The 18,171-nt window shown below is 50.1% G+C and overlaps 1 protein-coding gene across 1 annotated transcript; it reads left to right on the forward strand.

The window, feature by feature from the left end:
• The first annotated feature begins 740 nt into the window (after positions 1–740).
• LOC119777044 (forkhead box protein B1-like) lies at positions 741–2,489 on the forward strand. The gene has a single exon (XM_038275792.1). It carries the CDS (start codon positions 1,183–1,185, stop codon positions 2,068–2,070), a length of 888 nt encoding a protein of 295 aa, XP_038131720.1. The 5' UTR covers positions 741–1,182; the 3' UTR covers positions 2,071–2,489.
• Positions 2,490–18,171: the final 15,682 nt, after the last annotated feature.

Genomic DNA, 18,171 nt, shown 5'->3' on the forward strand with positions numbered 1-18,171 from the left:
AATTTACATTTAAAATTTAAATTTACATTTAAAAGTATAACATGAAATTTTGTCTCTATTTTGATGCTCTTTACTGTATATTCCAATTACTAATTATGCACAATAATAATAATAATAATAATAATAATAACAAAATTGCAGAAACCTCAAAATATTTGTAAAACATTTAAAAATTGAATCCATTAGAAAATAAACCAGAAAATAAACCAAAACATTTTTTTCTTTTAGAATAATTAATAAATGAATAAAAGCTCATTTTTTTTTCACACGCAGATTTAGCGCAGAATAAAAGAATAAAACAAATGAAGTTGCGCCTGAAACCAAATGATCCGTTTAGATAATTTCAAGGACAAAAATGGAATATTTAGAAAAATATTTCTTAATTAAAATAAAACCAATAAATTTATGTTTTGATATTTTCACCTTTTTTTTTTTTTACCTGAGTCCTCCTCTTCCTCCTCTTCCTCCTCTTCCTCCGCCGCCTCACCTCCGTTCCTAGAATAAAGCAATGAAACAGCAGCTCTCAGCGGACCTATTTGTCACAGCAAATTAGATGGGGCCCTCAGCAGCCCACGCACAAAACACGCACACACCCGCTCCCACGCTCCCACCGTGCGTGAGAGGTTTCCACAGCGGAGCGCGGCGCGGCTCCTCCCCGACATCAGGCTCCTCTGATCGATCGGAGCTCCCGCTGATGCTCCTTCCATGCGCGTTCATGTGCGCGTGCCAAGACTAACGCGGCGACCTCCTCCCCAGTGCGTTGCGGTCACGTGACTGTGGAAAAGTGTCCCATTAATGGAGCTCCTCTCCTGTCAGCAGCAGGAGGAGCGAAGCGCGCAGCAGAGAGCGGGACATGGAGGAGGAGACAGCCGCGTAGCGCAGCGCAGCAGCGGCCAGAGAGAAGACGGAACCCCGCGCTGCACCTGTTGGTGACCCGTTGGAGGAAGGAGAGAGAGAGGAGGAGGAGGAGGAGGATATTCGCTTCACCTCCAACTTTTTCACAACTTAAATTCTGAGCCTCATTTTCCAGCTCAAACGGAGCCATGAGCAGCGCCACCCAGCAGCCCGGCGCGCGGCTGTGCGTAAAAACGCAGTGAGGATCTGAAGGAGTTGGTGAAACTTTGGACACTCTGAGACTGAAGACATCTCGGCCCGTTTGTTGGTCCAGGTCGGTTCGGGACAATGCCTCGGCCCGGGAGGAACACCTACAGCGACCAGAAGCCTCCGTACTCCTACATCTCTCTGACGGCCATGGCCATCCAGAGCTGCCCGGAGAAGATGCTGCCCCTCAGTGAGATCTACAAGTTCATCATGGACCGGTTCCCCTACTACCGGGAGAACACGCAGCGCTGGCAGAACTCCCTGCGCCACAACCTCTCCTTCAACGACTGCTTCATCAAGATCCCGCGCAGGCCGGACCAGCCCGGGAAGGGCAGCTTCTGGGCCCTGCACCCGAACTGCGGAGACATGTTCGAGAACGGCAGCTTTCTGCGGCGCAGGAAGCGCTTCAAGGTGGGCGGCGTGCAGGTGACGGACCCGCTGGGCCCCAGCAAGCCGCAGGACGCCGCGCACTACCTGCAGCAGCAGGCCAAGCTGCGGCTGAGCGCGCTGCACGCCGCCGCGCACCTCCCGCAGGTCCAGACCGGCTACGGGCTGAGCACCGTGACGCAGCCGTCCAGCTTCAAGCACCCGTTCGCCATCGAGAACATCATCGCCAGAGAGTACAAGGTTCCGGGCGGCCTGACTCCCTTCCCAACCGCCGGGTACCCGCTACACAACCAGCTGGGCCCGGCCTGGCCGCACATGTACGGGCCGGGCGTGATGGACCCCGCCGCCCCCATCTCCATGGCCGCCGGGGACTACTCGGCCTACGGCATGCCGCTAAAGACGCTGTGCCCCGGCGGCCAGACTCTGCCCGCCATCCCGGTGCCCATCAAACCCGCGCCCGGCCTGCCCGCTCACATCCCGGCCTTCCTGGCTCACTCCCCGCGGTCCCTGAGCCCGACCTCCCCGCAGAGCAGCCCGGCCGCCCCCGCAGAAGCGCTGCAGTCCACGGTGGCGGTGCACTGATCAGGACACGCCGTGCGTGGAAAACTGCGGGTTCATTAATGCGGAGACCTTTGACCTCCTGCGGTTCCTGGACAAAGGTTCGACGCAGAGACTTGAAACTGATTGAAAACGAATTTTAATTTGTTTTTTTTGTTCAGAACTGAAATTTTCCGTTGGTCCAAATGATCCAGACGGACCAGAACCGGAACCAGAACCGCTGTCGGGCCGTTAGTGGGGCCGGCTGTCTGCATGCTGCTGGACTCAGTGTTTCTGACGCATGTGTGTCTCCTCATCCAGAACCAAACGGGAAGCGTTCTGGTTGCTTCTTTCTGCTTCCATCATTTCTGTAAAAATTTAAAAACATATTTAAAAAATAAGATTAATTTATTTCTGTCTGCTGATGATTTTTTCATGAACATTAATCATTTTTTGCGACAATTACTGAATAATTTTTCTAGCTTTATTTCGTTTATTTTTAAACTAGATTAATTTTACCAAGATAAATTTTTGTGTTTAAATGTAAAAATAGAATCAGCAGAATTTTAAAACAGTGAATAAAAATGTTTTTTAAAAGCCGCTGCAACCTGTGGATCAGCGGCTCCTTTCATCAACAGCAGATAAATTTTCCTTCAGATTTCAGATCAATTTAGGTTCTTTATTAAATCTGAAATTTTTTAATGTATTTTTTTTATTTAAAAAGAAAATCTTAAGTTTTAATATATTTTTGAATCCGTCACGTTGATTTAAACACATCACCGCTTCTCTCGGTTCCATCTTTAAATGTGCTTCTGTTGGTTGCTTTATGTTCTCTATTTCAATTAGATCTTAAAGTATTAAAATATAGAAATATTAAATATGATTTCATATATAAAAAAAACGGTCATTACCAATAAATAAAAACTTCCTGCGATAAATTTGTTTATTTTCAGGGAAATAAAGACACACGCAAAAACCTCAAGCTGGATATTTTCTGGCCGAAATTTGAAAGAGATTTGCAAAGTTTTCACTCACAACAAATTATATCCGAGTTAAAACTATTAATTATTTTATACAATTTTGTTATTATTATTATTGTTGTTTTATTATTATTATTATTATTATTATTATTATTATTATTATTATTATTATTATTATTATTATTATTATCATTATTATTATTATTATTATTATTATTATTATTATTATTATTATTATTATTTTATTATTATTATTATTTTATTATTATTAATATGTTCAGTTTTATGCCACAGTATCCAGTATTAAAATGGTGAATAAAGTTTTTCCTGTCTGAGATCAAATCCACGGACGGGTGGATTTTCCACAGTGGGTTTCCTCTCAGCTCCTCAGTGGAATTTTTCTAGCCCAGTTTGAACTGGATGCAGTTGTTCTGGATGGTTCTGAGATGTTTAGAACCTGCCCACTCATGTCATGTTGGATCAGAACATTTGGATGCAGGTCCGTGAACCTCAGCAGGTTCTGAAAATATATTGTTAAAGGATTCCAAAGTGGACCGGCAGGATCCGTCCTCCGTCTGTCCATTTGATGGAGATTCTGTTGCCATGGCTACCTGTGATGTTTGGATGTTGGTTCAGTCTTTTATGAAGCAGAACATTCTGAGGGTCCAGTCTGGTCCAATGTCAGGTTCTGTTAGATCAGGTTGGACCTGTGGAACAGCAGAACATCTCAGAGGGAGACGACCTGCTGCTATGAGAGCTGCTGCTGACCTGAGCTTCATGTGTTTAGGAGAAAGGAGAAGAGGTTAGCATCAGAAACAGCCAGGAACCAGTCAGGAACCAGTGAGGAACCAGTCAGGAACAAGTGAGGAACCAGTCAGGAACCAGTGAGGAACCAGTCAGGAATAAGTGAGGAACCAGCCAGGAACCAATGAGGAACCAGTCAGGAATAAGTGAGGAACCAGCCAGGAACCAATGAGGAACCAGTCAGGAATAAGTGAGGAACCAGCCAGGAACCAATGAGGAACCAGTCAGGAACAAGTGAAGAACCAGTCAGGAACCAGTGAGGAATCAATCAGGAACCAATGAGGAACCAGTCAGGAACAAGTGAAGAACCAGTCAGGAACCAATGAGGAACCAGTCAGGAACAAGTGAAGAACCAGTCAGGAACCAGTGAGGAATCAATCAGGAACCAATGAGGAAGTGGTCAGGAACCAGTCAGGAACCAATGAGGAACCAGTCAGGAACCAATGAGGAAGCGGTCAGGAACAAGTGAAGAACCAGTCAGGAACCAGTGAGGAATCAATCAGGAACCAATGAGGAAGTGGTCAGGAACCAATGAGGAACCAGTCAGGAACCAATTCAATTCAATTCAATTCAGTTTATTTATATAGCGCCAAATTCACAACACATGTCATCTCAAGGCACTTTACAGTTCAACCAGATCATACAGTCAAATTGATACAAAGTTTTCTATCTAAGGAAAACCAGTTGATTGCATCGACTCATTGACTCAAATACAATCCCCCACACTAAGCATGCTTGTAGCGACAGTGGAGAGGAAAAACTCCCTTTTAACAGGAAGAAACCTCCAGCAGAACCAGGCTCAGTGTGAGCGGCCATCTGCCGAGGCCGACTGGGGTTCAAGGAGACAGAAGCAGAGATACAAAAAGCAGCTGTAAAAGGCGGCCCCGTCCAGGAAACACACAGCCAGGCAGACGAGCTCCAAGGCAGCTCCCATGCCAGAGGACGAAGAGAGCACATCCACTCAGTCACGGTCAGAGAAACAGGACCACACTGGAAAACCGGCCGATCTCCAACATCTATAAACAAGGGTGTTGATAGAAGCAGCACAGCTGATGTTTCTTTCCAGGATGACGTCACAGCCAAACAGGAACAGACGAGGCAAAGCTACTCTGAGGAAAAGCAGAGAGAGCAGAAGGTTAGAGATTGAACTAACAGATTCTGCAGAATAGGAGAACAGAGAACCAATGAGGAAGCGGTCAGGAACAAGTGAAGAACCAGTCAGGAACCAGTGAGGAATCAATCAGGAACCAATGAGGAAGTGGTGAGGAACCAATGAGGAACCAGTCAGGAACCAATGAGGAAGCGGTCAGGAACCAGTGAGGAACCAGTCAGGAACCAGTGAGGAACCAGTCAGGAACCACTGAGGAACCATTCAGGAACAAGTGAGGAACCAGTCAGGAACCACTGAGGAACCATTCAGGAACAAGTGAGGAACCAGTCAGGAACCAGTGAGGAACCAGTCAGCAACCAATGAGGAACCACTGAGGAACCATTCAGGAACAAGCGAGGAACCAGTCAGGAACCAGTGAGGAATCAATCAGGAACCAATGAGGAAGTGGTCAGGAACCAGTCAGGAACCAATGAGGAACCAGTCAGGAACCAATGAGGAAGTGGTCAGGAACCAGTCAGGAACCAATGAGGAACCAGTCAGGAACCAATGAGGAAGCGGTCAGGAACAAGTGAGGAACCAGTCAGGAACAAGTGAGGAACCAGTCAGGAACCAGTGAGGAACCAGTCAGGAACCAGTGAGGAATCAGTCAGGAACCAGTCAGGAACAAATGAAGAACCAGTCAGGAACCAGTGAGGAATCAGTCAGGAACCAATGAGGAACCAGTCAGGAACAAGTGAAGAACCAGTCAGGAACCAGTGAGGAATCAATCAGGAACCAATGAGGAAGTGGTCAGGAACCAGTCAGGAACCAATGAGGAACCAGTCAGGAACCAATGAGGAAGCGGTCAGGAACCAGTGAGGAACCAGTCAGGAACCAGTGAGGAACCAGTCAGGAACCAATGAGGAACCAGTCAGGAACAAGTGAGGAACCAGCCAGGAACCAATGAGGAACTAGTCAGGAACCAATGAGGAACCAGTCAGGAACCAATGAGGAAGCGGTCAGGAACCAGTGAGGAACCAGTCAGAACCAATGAGGAACCAGTCAGGAACCAATGAGGAACCAGTGAGGAACCAATGAGGAAGCGGTCAGGAACCAATGAGGAACTAGTCAGGAACCAATGAGGAACCAGTGAGGAACCAATGAGGAAGTGGTCAGCAACCAGTGAGGAACCAGCCAGGAACCAGTGAGGAACCAGTCAGGAACCAATGAGGAACCAGTGAGGAACCAATGAGGAATCAGTGAGGAACCAATGAGGAATCAGTCAGGAACCGATGAGGAACCAGTCAGGAACCAATGAGGAACTAGTCAGGAACCAATGAGGAACTAGTTAGGAACCAATGAGGAACCAGTGAGGAAACAATGAGGAACCAGTCAGGAACCAATGAGGAACTAGTTAGGAACCAATGAGGAACTAGTCAGGAACCAATGAGGAAGCGGTCAGGAACCAATGAGGAACTAGTCAGGAACCAATGAGGAACTTGTCAGGAACCAATGAGGAACCAGTGAGGAACCAATGAGGAAGCGGTCAGGAACCAGTGAGGAACCAGTCAGGAACCAGTGAGGAACTAGTCAGGAACCAATGAGGAACTAGTCAGGAACCAATGAGGAACCAGTGAGGAACCAATGAGGAAGCGGTCAGGAACCAGTGAGGAACCAGTCAGGAACCAGTGAGGAACCAGTCAGGAACCAATGAGGAACCAGTGAGGAACCAATGAGGAAGCGGTCAGGAACCAGTGAGGAACCAGTCAGGAACCAGTGAGGAACCAGTCAGGAACCAATGAGGAACCAGTGAGGAACCAATGAGGAATCAGCGAGGAACCAATGAGGAATCATTCAGGAACCAATGAGGAACCAGTGAGGAACCAATGAGGAACCAGTCAGGAACCAATGAGGAACTAGTTAGGAACCAATGAGGAACTAGTCAGGAACCAATGAGGAACCAGTGAGGAACCAATGAGGAAGCGGTCAGGAACCAATGAGGAACTAGTCAGGAACCAATGAGGAACTTGTCAGGAACCAATGAGGAACCAGTGAGGAACCAATGAGGAAGCGGTCAGGAACCAGTGAGGAACCAGCCAGGAACCAGTGAGGAACCAGTCAGGAACCAATGAGGAACCAGTGAGGAACCAATGAGGAATCAGTGAGGAACCAATGAGGAATCAGTCAGGAACCAATGAGGAACCAGTGAGGAACCAATTAGGAATCAGTCAGGAACCAATGAGGAACCAGTCAGGAACCAATGAGGAACCAGTGAGGAACCAATGAGGAACCAGTCAGGAACCACTGAGGAACCAGCCAGGAACAAGTGAGGAACCAGTCAGGAACCAGTGAGGAACCATTCAGGAACCAGTCAGGAACCAGTCAGGAACCAGTGAGGAACCAGCCAGGAACCAGTGAGGAACCAGTCAGGAACCAATGAGGAACCAGTCAGGAACCAATAAGGTCCCTAAACATCTAGTAACTGTTGTATCCTAATCATCTCCAGAGCATCTAGAACCTTCCGTAAGCGGAGTTATTTTATTGATGATACATTCAGAGTCAGTCTGTTCACTGAAACCAAAGTCAGAACCAGTTAACCCAAACCAGTAGAACCAGGATTAGAATCAGTTTGAAGCTGAACTTTTTGAAGCTGCTGATCCAGCAGATGAGAAAGGATCAGTTCCATCGATGGTCCTGATTTAGGAGATTCTGAGGAGCTGATGATCTGGACTCTGCAGGATCGTTAGCTTGTCCTGCAGGCCGACAATAGGCTCCATTAAATCTGAGGGCTCTTTGAGGGCGTTGCTGGGAGACAGAGACCGTCGTCACAACAATGCACCCCCCCACTGTCCCCGCCGCTACTTTTAGAACCACCCCCCCCTCCCAGCGACCACACAAGTTACAGCAGAGCTCTGAAACAGCAAACTGTGCAGAGATGAAAAAACTAAATACTCCTGCAGGTAGACATTTAGTGGGGGGTCAGGTATACCCCGTCTTCTTCAGCAATTATCATATCTATGAAATAAGAGACTCCAGTTGATTTTTTCTTATTTTAGTTGTAAATTGTCTTATCGCATTGGCAGAGTGTCTCACTTAGCTGCTCAGTTAAAACAAAATTAACTTATTTTAAGAAGAATTGATTTACTTAGATTTAACACTTTTGCAATGCTTAAGGGAGTTCAATTAAATCAGATAAAAAAGGCAAATTGATTCAGTTTTCTATTTAAGGAAAACTTGATGATTGCATCCAGGATTCACTCCTGAATAAGCATGTGGTGACAGTGGAGAGTAAAAACTTGCTTTTAATAGGAAAAGGTAATGGTAAACTAGCTCCATAGGTGGATCTGTCCATGAAAACCAGTCAGGAAGATAAGCTCTGCTTCACAGCTTCTAGTCACAGTAAAAGCTGAGCCCTTGGGGATGTCTGGGAGAGAAACAGGACTAAACTGTAAAAAAACAGTGGCTGCTTTATTGTCCATATGGAAAGTTGTTGAATGAAGCAGCCTAACTGAAGCTTCTCTCCAGCTAAACAGAACCAGACCAAATGCTGAGAAAAAGCAGAGCGAACATAACACTGGCAGCTAAAGCCGGGCCAATGTCACTGTGCGATATTTTCCATCGTTGCACGCAGTTACAGCTCAACCTGTACGATGAAACTGTCGAAAAGTTCACAGCTCACAATGTTTCTTCTCACACTGTCTGGCCTGACACTCAAAGGCGATCTACCTGCTCACACAGTACATCCAAAAACCACGTCCGACTGAGCGCCAGAGATGGTGCTGGTCGGACTCGTTAATCTGGAAGAAGAAGAAGAAGAATCACTCCCTTACTTGCACAAGCGCAGTGATCAAGGTTCTGGTAAATCGGCTCGTAGATGCCCGTCGCTCTATCAGCACGATTTGCCTAGAAACACCTTACAACAGGCGACTGAATTTCAATCATGACAGACCTCATGATTCCTGATTGGGAGGTGGTCTTGAGAGACTAATCGGTCCTCGTTAACCCATGTATACAACACGACGCACGACGCATGATGAAGCTGAAACTAGACCTGATTGAAAAATTCTCGCACAGCCTGAATATCGTCCAGAAAAGGGCAAAAATCGTACAGTGTATACCCGGGTTTAACTAACAGATCCCATGTACATGGGAGCACAGTAAAAAAAATAACAGAGAGAGGAGAAGGGGTCCCTATGTCCTCCAGCAGTCTAAGCCTATAGCAGCAGAACTATAGAGCAGCGGTCACCAACCTTTTTACAGTTGAGGGCTAATTCAGGGGCACTGAGTCACAGGAAGGGCTACCAATACTGACCTATGAATTGCAAGGGTCAATGTTCACCTAAACTTCATACATTATAAACATATCTTTATCGTTTCTTTAAATTTCTAATTTTCTTTTAGACATTTTCATTTTGAAATCTCTATAAATGCTTAAATGCCATATAAGATTAGATTAAATGAGCTTTTTTGAGAAATTCACTCATCACATATTGGCATAGTAATTAAAGAAGATGCAAACAAAAAGGAAAAAGGTGCATTAAGAATAAACAATAAATATACAGTATATCAAAATAATAAGGAATGAGGTGCACTACACTTTATATGATGAAATGATGAAATGTTCTATAAATGATTAAAAAAAGAGCAACAGAATACAATGAAATTTCAAACGTAGCTCACTGTTGAGTTGTTCTATTTTCAGAAGACTCTAAGGGCACCCCTTGTGGTCCTTGAGGGCCCCTTGGTGCCCACGTGCACCATGTTGGTGATCCCTGCTATAGAGATAGCTCAGGATAACCTGAGCCACCCTAACTATAAGCTTTATCAAAAAGGAAAGTTTTAAGCCTAGCCTTAAAAGTAGACAGGGTGTCTGCCTCACGGACTAAAACTGGTAGTTGGTTCCACAGGAGAGGAGCCTGATGACTAAAAGATCTGCCTCCCATTCTACTTTAGAAGTTCTAGGAACCATTAGTAAACCTGCAGATTGAGAGCGAAGTGCTCTGTTAGGAACATAAGGAACAATCAGATCTCTGATATCAGATGGAGCTTGGCCATTTAAGGCTTTATATGTGAGAAGGAGGATTTTAAACTATGATCTTAATATTCAGTATGAATACAGACCGGGAAAGCTGGGCCCTGTGATTCTTCTGACTTGCAGCGTTTTAAGCAGGAAGTGTCAGTAAAGCCTCAGTATCATCGTGTGAAAGATTGAATTTAATGGTAAATGGTAAATGTCCTGTACTTATATAGCGCCTTTATTCAAGTTAGGAGACTTGACCAAAGCACTTTACACTACATTCATTCACCCATTCACGCACACACTCACACACTGATGGTGGTGAGCTACATTGTAGCCACAGCTGCCCTGGGGCTCACTGACAGAAGCGGGGCTGCCGTACACTGGCGCCACCGGGCCCTCTGACCACCATCAGTAGACAATGCAGGTGAAGTGTCTTGCCCAAGGACACAACGACAATGAAAGTCGGAGTCGGGGCTTGAACCGTCAACCCTTAATGTGGCGCACTGGGGTCCATCATAGTATGCATTAGACCCACAGACCATAGTCTAACGGGACCAATGGTTGAACCAGATCTGAATCCAGCGAATCCAGTCTGATCCATCAGTTCTAATCTTAGCAGCTGTTTACCATTAAAGTCAAATTAAAAGTGTTTTAAACATAAATTAGCACCAAATAGCAATTTATAGAAAATAGATTTGTCTCAAGAAGCGGGATTTCCTGAAAATTAGACAATCATGGACCGTTTACATTAGCGAACAGAAACTGGTCCACAGGAGAGAATCTGGACGAAAAAACTATAAAGTAGAGGAGGTGCATGAAGTCATGTTGTGACATTTTGGGGGCGTCATGGTAACAAAGCTGCACCTAAAATGTTTAAAATACTCATGAAGAGTAGCTGACATCTACAGGGCTGTAAACTCTCACCCATTGGGGTGAGACTCACCCATCTCAGTGTCGTCACACTCTCTGACTACAGATTCATCACATCCATATTATTAATAACAGACATTAAAACTGATCTAAATCCAGTCCGTGTTTTCAATCCAACCTTGGGTCTGACACAGGAGTCCAGGTTCAGATCCAGTCCGTATTCCCACCTATTCACTGTGGCAGATATTGATCAAAGACAGTTGTTAGAAGGTATTCATTTTAATTTTTATCTGATCTGGATCAGGATAATTCTCTTTATTAATTATTGAAGAGTTTAAGCAAACTAGTACTTTAGTAAATCTGAATAAAAACAGAGCAGCTAGTTTAATTATTGCTGTGGAGCCTGAGTGCAGGATGACATCCGATGGTTTGGTTTCTCTTTACCTGCTGCTGTTTTTAGTCCGGCACTAGTGGCTCAAGAGAGGGGGAGAGACATGCAGCAGATTCGAACCCGGGTCGGCCACGTCGAGGACTAAGGCCTCCATACATGGGTATAAATCACTAACCACAGCTCCACCTGCTCACCTTTTTAGTCCCAGTTTTAGTTCATGTATTAATCACAAGTTAAACATTCATTCCTCAGTCTAGTTAAATAATCTCCTGTTGGAGTTCAGGACTAATTAAACCAACACAAATATTTTAATTCTCAAAGCTTCCAGGTTTTGCTTCTCAAACCCATAGAAGCTCCACAAAAAGAAAAAGAATGATTTTATTTTATTTTTAAAGAAAAGAGCAACGGCATCCAGAGAGGATGAGCAGAACAGCTCAGTTATCCTGGATTAATAAAGAACCACAGGGATGATCTTCTCTTATTATTACTCATCTTATTCATTTATCTGTATTTTAATCCATTGAATATGTTTAAAAGCTTAATTTCCATCAAACCTTCCAAATGAAACATCCAGAGAAGCGCTGCCTCCTGTCATGGAGAGTTTATATAAATCTACAGCCTCCTAGAGGCTCTGAATTGTTCAGCTGTTTGGTGAATTATTAGAAAAACTAATAAAATGATTGAAGCTTTTTAATCTTTAGCCTTTTACCAAATATTCCCACACAGAGCAGTTTGCACTGGTTTCCATTGCTCTGGTTCCTGTTTCAGTGCCAGTAATCCAGTAATAACTTATTAGTTCCACATCGTTTAATTGATTTAAACTGCAGAAAATAATTAATGAGCAAAGTTATGAAAGTTTAAAGTATATTTAAGATGCAATTATTTTAGTAGGGCCCATTCTGCTTTACTTCAATTCTCTAAAAATCACCAGAATATAAAAAATTATGTATATTATGAGAAAAATGTTCCATAACTACAGATCATTTACTGTTATTCAGGAACATTTACTGTAAAAATCCCACATTTTGTCACTTTTTTCAGTGAAACCCTCAGAAAACCTCCAACCTTTAGCTGCAGCCGTCCTCATCTCACCCTGACAGGGTTTCCTTTCCAAACTGTTTCAAATCTCCCCCTGAGGTTCAGTGAGACGTTAGCAGCCTGTTAGCAGCCCGTTAGCTGCCCTCCATGCAGGTTAAAAACTGCTCAAATCAGTGTTTATTAACACAAGTCTCTGTTTGTCAGAATCATGACTTCAATGAACGTCAGAAAAATGAAAATCTGGATATTTTTAGAGAAGCTTTCTCTTAATTTGATGTCATTTGATCTTTAATCTGTTTTCTTAATGAGGAAGAGAGAGTGATGATGCTGCTGATGAAGAGGAAGCTGGTTTATCTTCAGCCTTCCTCCCTCTGACAGTTCAAATGCTGCTTCTGAAGGATCCACTGAGGTCCATGAATCCTAAAGCTGAGCCAGAAAAGTTTCTGTAGTTTCTCTGATGAGCTGGAGGCAGTTTTTTAGCAGCAGAGCTCAAACTGACAGAGTTTTTCTGAAGCTGCAGGTTCGGTTCCAGCTGAGTGGAAGCGGAGCTTCTCTGGACAGATCTGCGCTTTAATTAATCACGCTGCCGCTCGTTAATTAGAGGCTGCAGACAGCTGCATGTCACCAAACATTCAATTAGCAAACCGTCCTGCTCACACTGAGGAGGACAACACCTCCCTGATGAAGAGATGAAGATGTGATGATGACACCCCCACCCTCCTCCCTGGGGGAAGATGATGAAACTAAAGGAAAGAAAAGATAAAGAGGATCAGAACCTGAAAGAAGATAACCAGAGCTGACAGGTTCGGTCCGGATGGGTCCCAGCAGAGCAGGATGGTTCGGTCCGGATGGGTCCCAGCAGAGCAGGATGGTTCGGTCCGGATGGGTCCCAGCAGAGCAGGATGGTTCGGTCCGGATGGGTCCCAGCAGAGCAGGATGGTTCGGTCCGGATGGGTCCCAGCAGAGCAGGATGGTTCGGTCCGGATGGGTCCCAGCAGAGCAGGATGGTTCGGTCCGGATGGGTCCCAGCAGAGCAGGATGGTTCGGTCCAGATGGGCCCCAGCAGAGCAGGATGGTTTGGTCCGGATGGGTCCCAGCAGAGCAGGATGGTTCGGTCCGGATGGGTCCCAGCAGAGCAGGATGGTTCGGTCCGGATGGGTCCCAGCAGAGCAGGATGGTTCGGTCCAGATGGGTCCCAGCAGAGCAGGATGGTTCGGTCCGGATGGGTCCCAGCAGAGCAGGATGGTTCGGTCCAGATGGGTCCCAGCAGAGCAGGATGGTTCGGTCCGGATGGGTCCCAGCAGAGCAGGATGGTTCGGTCCGGATGGGTCCCAGCAGAGCAGGATGGTTCGGTCCCCATGGGTCCCAGCAGAGCAGGATGGTTCGGTCCAGATGGGTCCCAGCAGGGCAGGATGGTTCGGTCCAGATGGGCCCCAGCAAAGCAGGATGGTTCGGTCCGGATGGGTCCCAGCAGAGCAGGATGGTTCGGTCCGGATGGGTCCCAGCAGAGCAGGATGGTTCGGTCCCCATGGGTCCCAGCAGAGCAGGATGGTTCGGTCCCCATGGGTCCCAGCAGAGCAGGATGGTTCGGTCCCCATGGGTCCCAGCAGAGCAGGATGGTTCGGTCCGGATGGGTCCCAGCAGAGCAGGATGGTTCGGTCCGGATGGGTCCCAGCAGAGCAGGATGGTTCGGTCCAGATGGGTCCCAGCAGAGCAGGATGGTTCGGTCCGGATGGGTCCCAGCAGAGCAGGATGGTTCGGTCCGGATGGGTCCCAGCAGAGCAGGATGGTTCGGTCCGGATGGGTCCCAGCAGAGCAGGATGGTTCGGTCCAGATGGGCCCCAGCAGAGCAGGATGGTTCGGTCCGGATGGGTCCCAGCAGAGCAGGATGGTTCGGTCCGGATGGGCCCCAGCAGAGCAGGATGGTTCGGTCCGGATGGGTCCCAGCAGAGCAGGATGGTTCGGTCCGGATGGGTCCCAGCAGAGCAGGATGGTTCGGTCCCCATGGGTCCCAGCAGAGCAGGATGGTTCGGTCCCCATGGGTCCCAGCAGAGCAGGATGGTTCGGTCCCCATGGGTCCCAGCAGAGCAGGATGGTTCGGTCCGGATGGGTCCCAGCAGAGCAGGATGGTTCGGTCCCCATGGGTCCCAGCAGAGCAGGATGGTTCGGTCCGGATGGGTCCCAGCAGAGCAGGATGGTTCGGTCCCCATGGGTCCCAGCAGAGCAGGATGGTTCGGTCCGGATGGGTCCCAGCAGAGCAGGATGGTTCGGTCCAGATGGGTCCCAGCAGAGCAGGATGGTTCGGTCCGGATGGGTCCCAGCAGAGCAGGATGGTTCGGTCCGGATGGGTCCCAGCAGAGCAGGATGGTTCGGTCCCCATGGGTCCCAGCAGAGCAGGATGGTTCGGTCCAGATGGGTCCCAGCAGGGCAGGATGGTTCGGTCCAGATGGGCCCCAGCAAAGCAGGATGGTTCGGTCCAGATGGGTCCCAGCAGGGCAGGATGGTTCGGTCCGGATGGGTCCCAGCAGAGCAGGATGGTTCGGTCCAGATGGGTCCCAGCAGAGCAGGATGGTTCGGTCCGGATGGGTCCCAGCAGAGCAGGATGGTTCGGTCCGGATGGGTCCCAGCAGAGCAGGATGGTTCGGTCCCCATGGGTCCCAGCAGAGCAGGATGGTTCGGTCCAGATGGGTCCCAGCAGGGCAGGATGGTTCGGTCCAGATGGGCCCCAGCAGAGCAGGATGGTTCGGTCCGGATGGGTCCCAGCAGAGCAGGATGGTTCGGTCCAGATGGGCCCCAGCAGAGCAGGATGGTTCGGTCCGGATGGGCCCCAGCAGAGCAGGATGGTTCGGTCCGGATGGGTCCCAGCAGAGCAGGATGGTTTGGTCCAGATGGGTCCCAGCAGAGCAGGATGGTTCGGTCCGGATGGGTCCCAGCAGAGCAGGATGGTTCGGTCCCCATGGGTCCCAGCAGAGCAGGATGGTTCGGTCCAGATGGGTCCCAGCAGAGCAGGATGGTTCGGTCCGGATGGGTCCCAGCAGAGCAGGATGGTTCGGTCCGGATGGGTCCCAGCAGAGCAGGATGGTTCGGTCCAGATGGGTCCCAGCAGGGCAGGATGGTTCGGTCCGGATGGGTCCCAGCAGAGCAGGGTGGTTCGGTCCGGATGGGTCCCAGCAGAGCAGGATGGTTCGGTCCGGATGGGTCCCAGCAGAGCAGGATGGTTCGGTCCGGATGGGTCCCAGCAGAGCAGGATGGTTCGGTCCGGATGGGTCCCAGCAGAGCAGGATGGTTCGGTCCCCATGGGTCCCAGCAGAGCAGGATGGTTCGGTCCGGATGGGTCCCAGCAGAGCAGGATGGTTCGGTCCGGATGGGTCCCAGCAGAGCAGGATGGTTCGGTCCCCATGGGTCCCAGCAGAGCAGGATGGTTCGGTCCAGATGGGTCCCAGCAGGGCAGGATGGTTCGGTCCAGATGGGTCCCAGCAGAGCAGGATGGTTCGTCTGGATGGGTCCCAGCAGAGCAGGATGGTTCGGTCCGGATGGGTCCCAGCAAAGCAGGATGGTTCGGTCTGGATGGGTCCCAGCAGAGCAGGATGGTTCGGTCCGGATGGGTCCCAGCAGGGCAGGATGGTTCGTCTGGATGGGTCCCAGCAGAGCAGGATGGTTCGGTCCGGATGGGTCCCAGCAGAGCAGGATGGTTCGGTCCGGATGGGTCCCAGCAGAGCAGGATGGTTCGGTCCGGATGGGTCCCAGCAGAGCAGGATGGTTCGGTCCGGATGGGTCCCAGCAGAGCAGGATGGTTCGGTCCGGATGGGTCCCAGCAGAGCAGGATGGTTCGGTCCGGATGGGTCCCAGCAGAGCAGGATGGTTCGGTCCAGATGGGTCCCAGCAGAGCAGGATGGTTCGGTCCGGATGGGCCCCAGCAGAGCAGGATGGTTCGGTCCGGATGGGTCCCAGCAGAGCAGGATGGTTCGGTCCAGATGGGCCCCAGCAGAGCAGGATGGTTCGGTCCGAATGGGTCCCAGCAGAGCAGGATGGTTCGGTCCAGATGGGCCCCAGCAGAGCAGGATGGTTCGGTCCGAATGGGTCCCAGCAGGGCAGGATGGTTCGTCTGGATGGGTCCCAGCAGAGCAGGATGGTTCGGTCCGGATGGGTCCCAGCAGAGCAGGATGGTTCGGTCCGGATGGGTCCCTGCAGAACAGGATGGTCCGTCCGGATGGGTCCCAGCAGAGCAGGATGGTTCGGTCCGGATGGGTCCCTGCAGAGCAGGATGGTTCGGTCCGGATGGGTCCCAGCAGAGCAGGATGGTCCGGATGGGTCCCAGCAGAGCAGGATGGTTCGGTCCGGATGGGTCCCAGCAGAGCAGGATGGTTCGGTCCGGATGGGTCCCAGCAGAGCAGGATGGTTAGGTACGGATGGGTCCCTGCAGAGCAGGATGGTTCGGTCCGGATGGGTCCCAGCAGAGCAGGATGGTTCGGTCCGGATGGGTCCCAGCAGAGCAGGATGGTTCGGTCCGGATGGGTCCCAGCAGAGCAGGATGGTTCGGTCCAGATGGGTCCCAGCAGAGCAGGATGGTTCGGTCCAGATGGGTCCCAGCAGAGCAGGATGGTTTGGTCCGGATGGGTCCCAGCAGAGCAGGATGGTTCGGTCCGGATGGGTCCCAGCAGAGCAGGATGGTTCGGTCCGGATGGGTCCCAGCAGAGCAGGATGGTTCGGTCCCCATGGGTCCCAGCAGAGCAGGATGGTTCGGTCCAGATGGGTCCCAGCAGGGCAGGATGGTTCGGTCCAGATGGGTCCCAGCAGGGCAGGATGGTTCGGTCCGGATGGCTCCCAGCAGGGCAGGATGGTTCGGTCCGGATGGGTCCCAGCAGAGCAGGATGGTTCGGTCCAGATGGGTCCCAGCAGAGCAGGATGGTTCGGTCCAGATGGGTCCCAGCAGAGCAGGATGGTTCGGTCCAGATGGGTCCCAGCAGAGCAGGATGGTTCGGTCTGGATGGGTCCCAGCAGAGCAGGATGGTTCGGTCCGGATGGGTCCCAGCAGAGCAGGATGGTTTGGTCCCCATGGGTCCCAGCAGAGCAGGATGGTTCGGTCCGGATGGGTCCCAGCAGAGCAGGATGGTTCGGTCCGGATGGGTCCCAGCAGAGCAGGATGGTTCGGTCCGGATGGGTCCCAGCAGAGCAGGATGGTTCGGTCCAGATGGGTCCCAGCAGGGCAGGATGGTTCGGTCCAGATGGGTCCCAGCAGGGCAGGATGGTTCGGTCCGGATGGCTCCCAGCAGGGCAGGATGGTTCGTCCGGATGGGTCCCAGCAGAGCAGGATGGTTCGGTCCGGATGGGTCCCTGCAGAGCAGGATGGTTCGGTCCGGATGGGTCCCAGCAGAGCAGGATGGTTCGGTCCCCATGGGTCCCAGCAGAGCAGGATGGTTCGGTCCCCATGGGTCCCAGCAGAGCAGGATGGTTCGGTCCGGATGGGTCCCAGCAGAGCAGGATGGTTAGGTCCGGATGGGTCCCTGCAGAGCAGGATGGTTCGGTCCGGATGGGTCCCAGCAGAGCAGGATGGTTCGGTCCGGATGGGTCCCAGCAGAGCAGGATGGTTCGGTCCGGATGGGTCCCAGCAGAGCAGGATGGTTCGGTCCAGATGGGTCCCAGCAGAGCAGGATGGTTCGGTCCAGATGGGTCCCAGCAGAGCAGGATGGTTTGGTCCCCATGGGTCCCAGCAGAGCAGGATGGTTCGGTCCAGATGGGTCCCAGCAGAGCAGGATGGTTCGGTCTGGATGGGTCCCAGCAGAGCAGGATGGTTTGGTCCCCATGGGTCCCAGCAGAGCAGGATGGTTCGGTCCAGATGGGTCCCAGCAGAGCAGGATGGTTCGGTCCGGATGGGTCCCAGCAGAGCAGGATGGTTCGGTCCGGATGGGTCCCAGCAGAGCAGGATGGTTCGGTCCGGATGGGTCCCAGCAGA

This window comes from Cyprinodon tularosa, unplaced genomic scaffold, assembly GCF_016077235.1.
Source record: "Cyprinodon tularosa strain WSP-4 unplaced genomic scaffold, ASM1607723v1 ctg1210, whole genome shotgun sequence".
Taxonomy (NCBI): domain Eukaryota; kingdom Metazoa; phylum Chordata; class Actinopteri; order Cyprinodontiformes; family Cyprinodontidae; genus Cyprinodon; species Cyprinodon tularosa.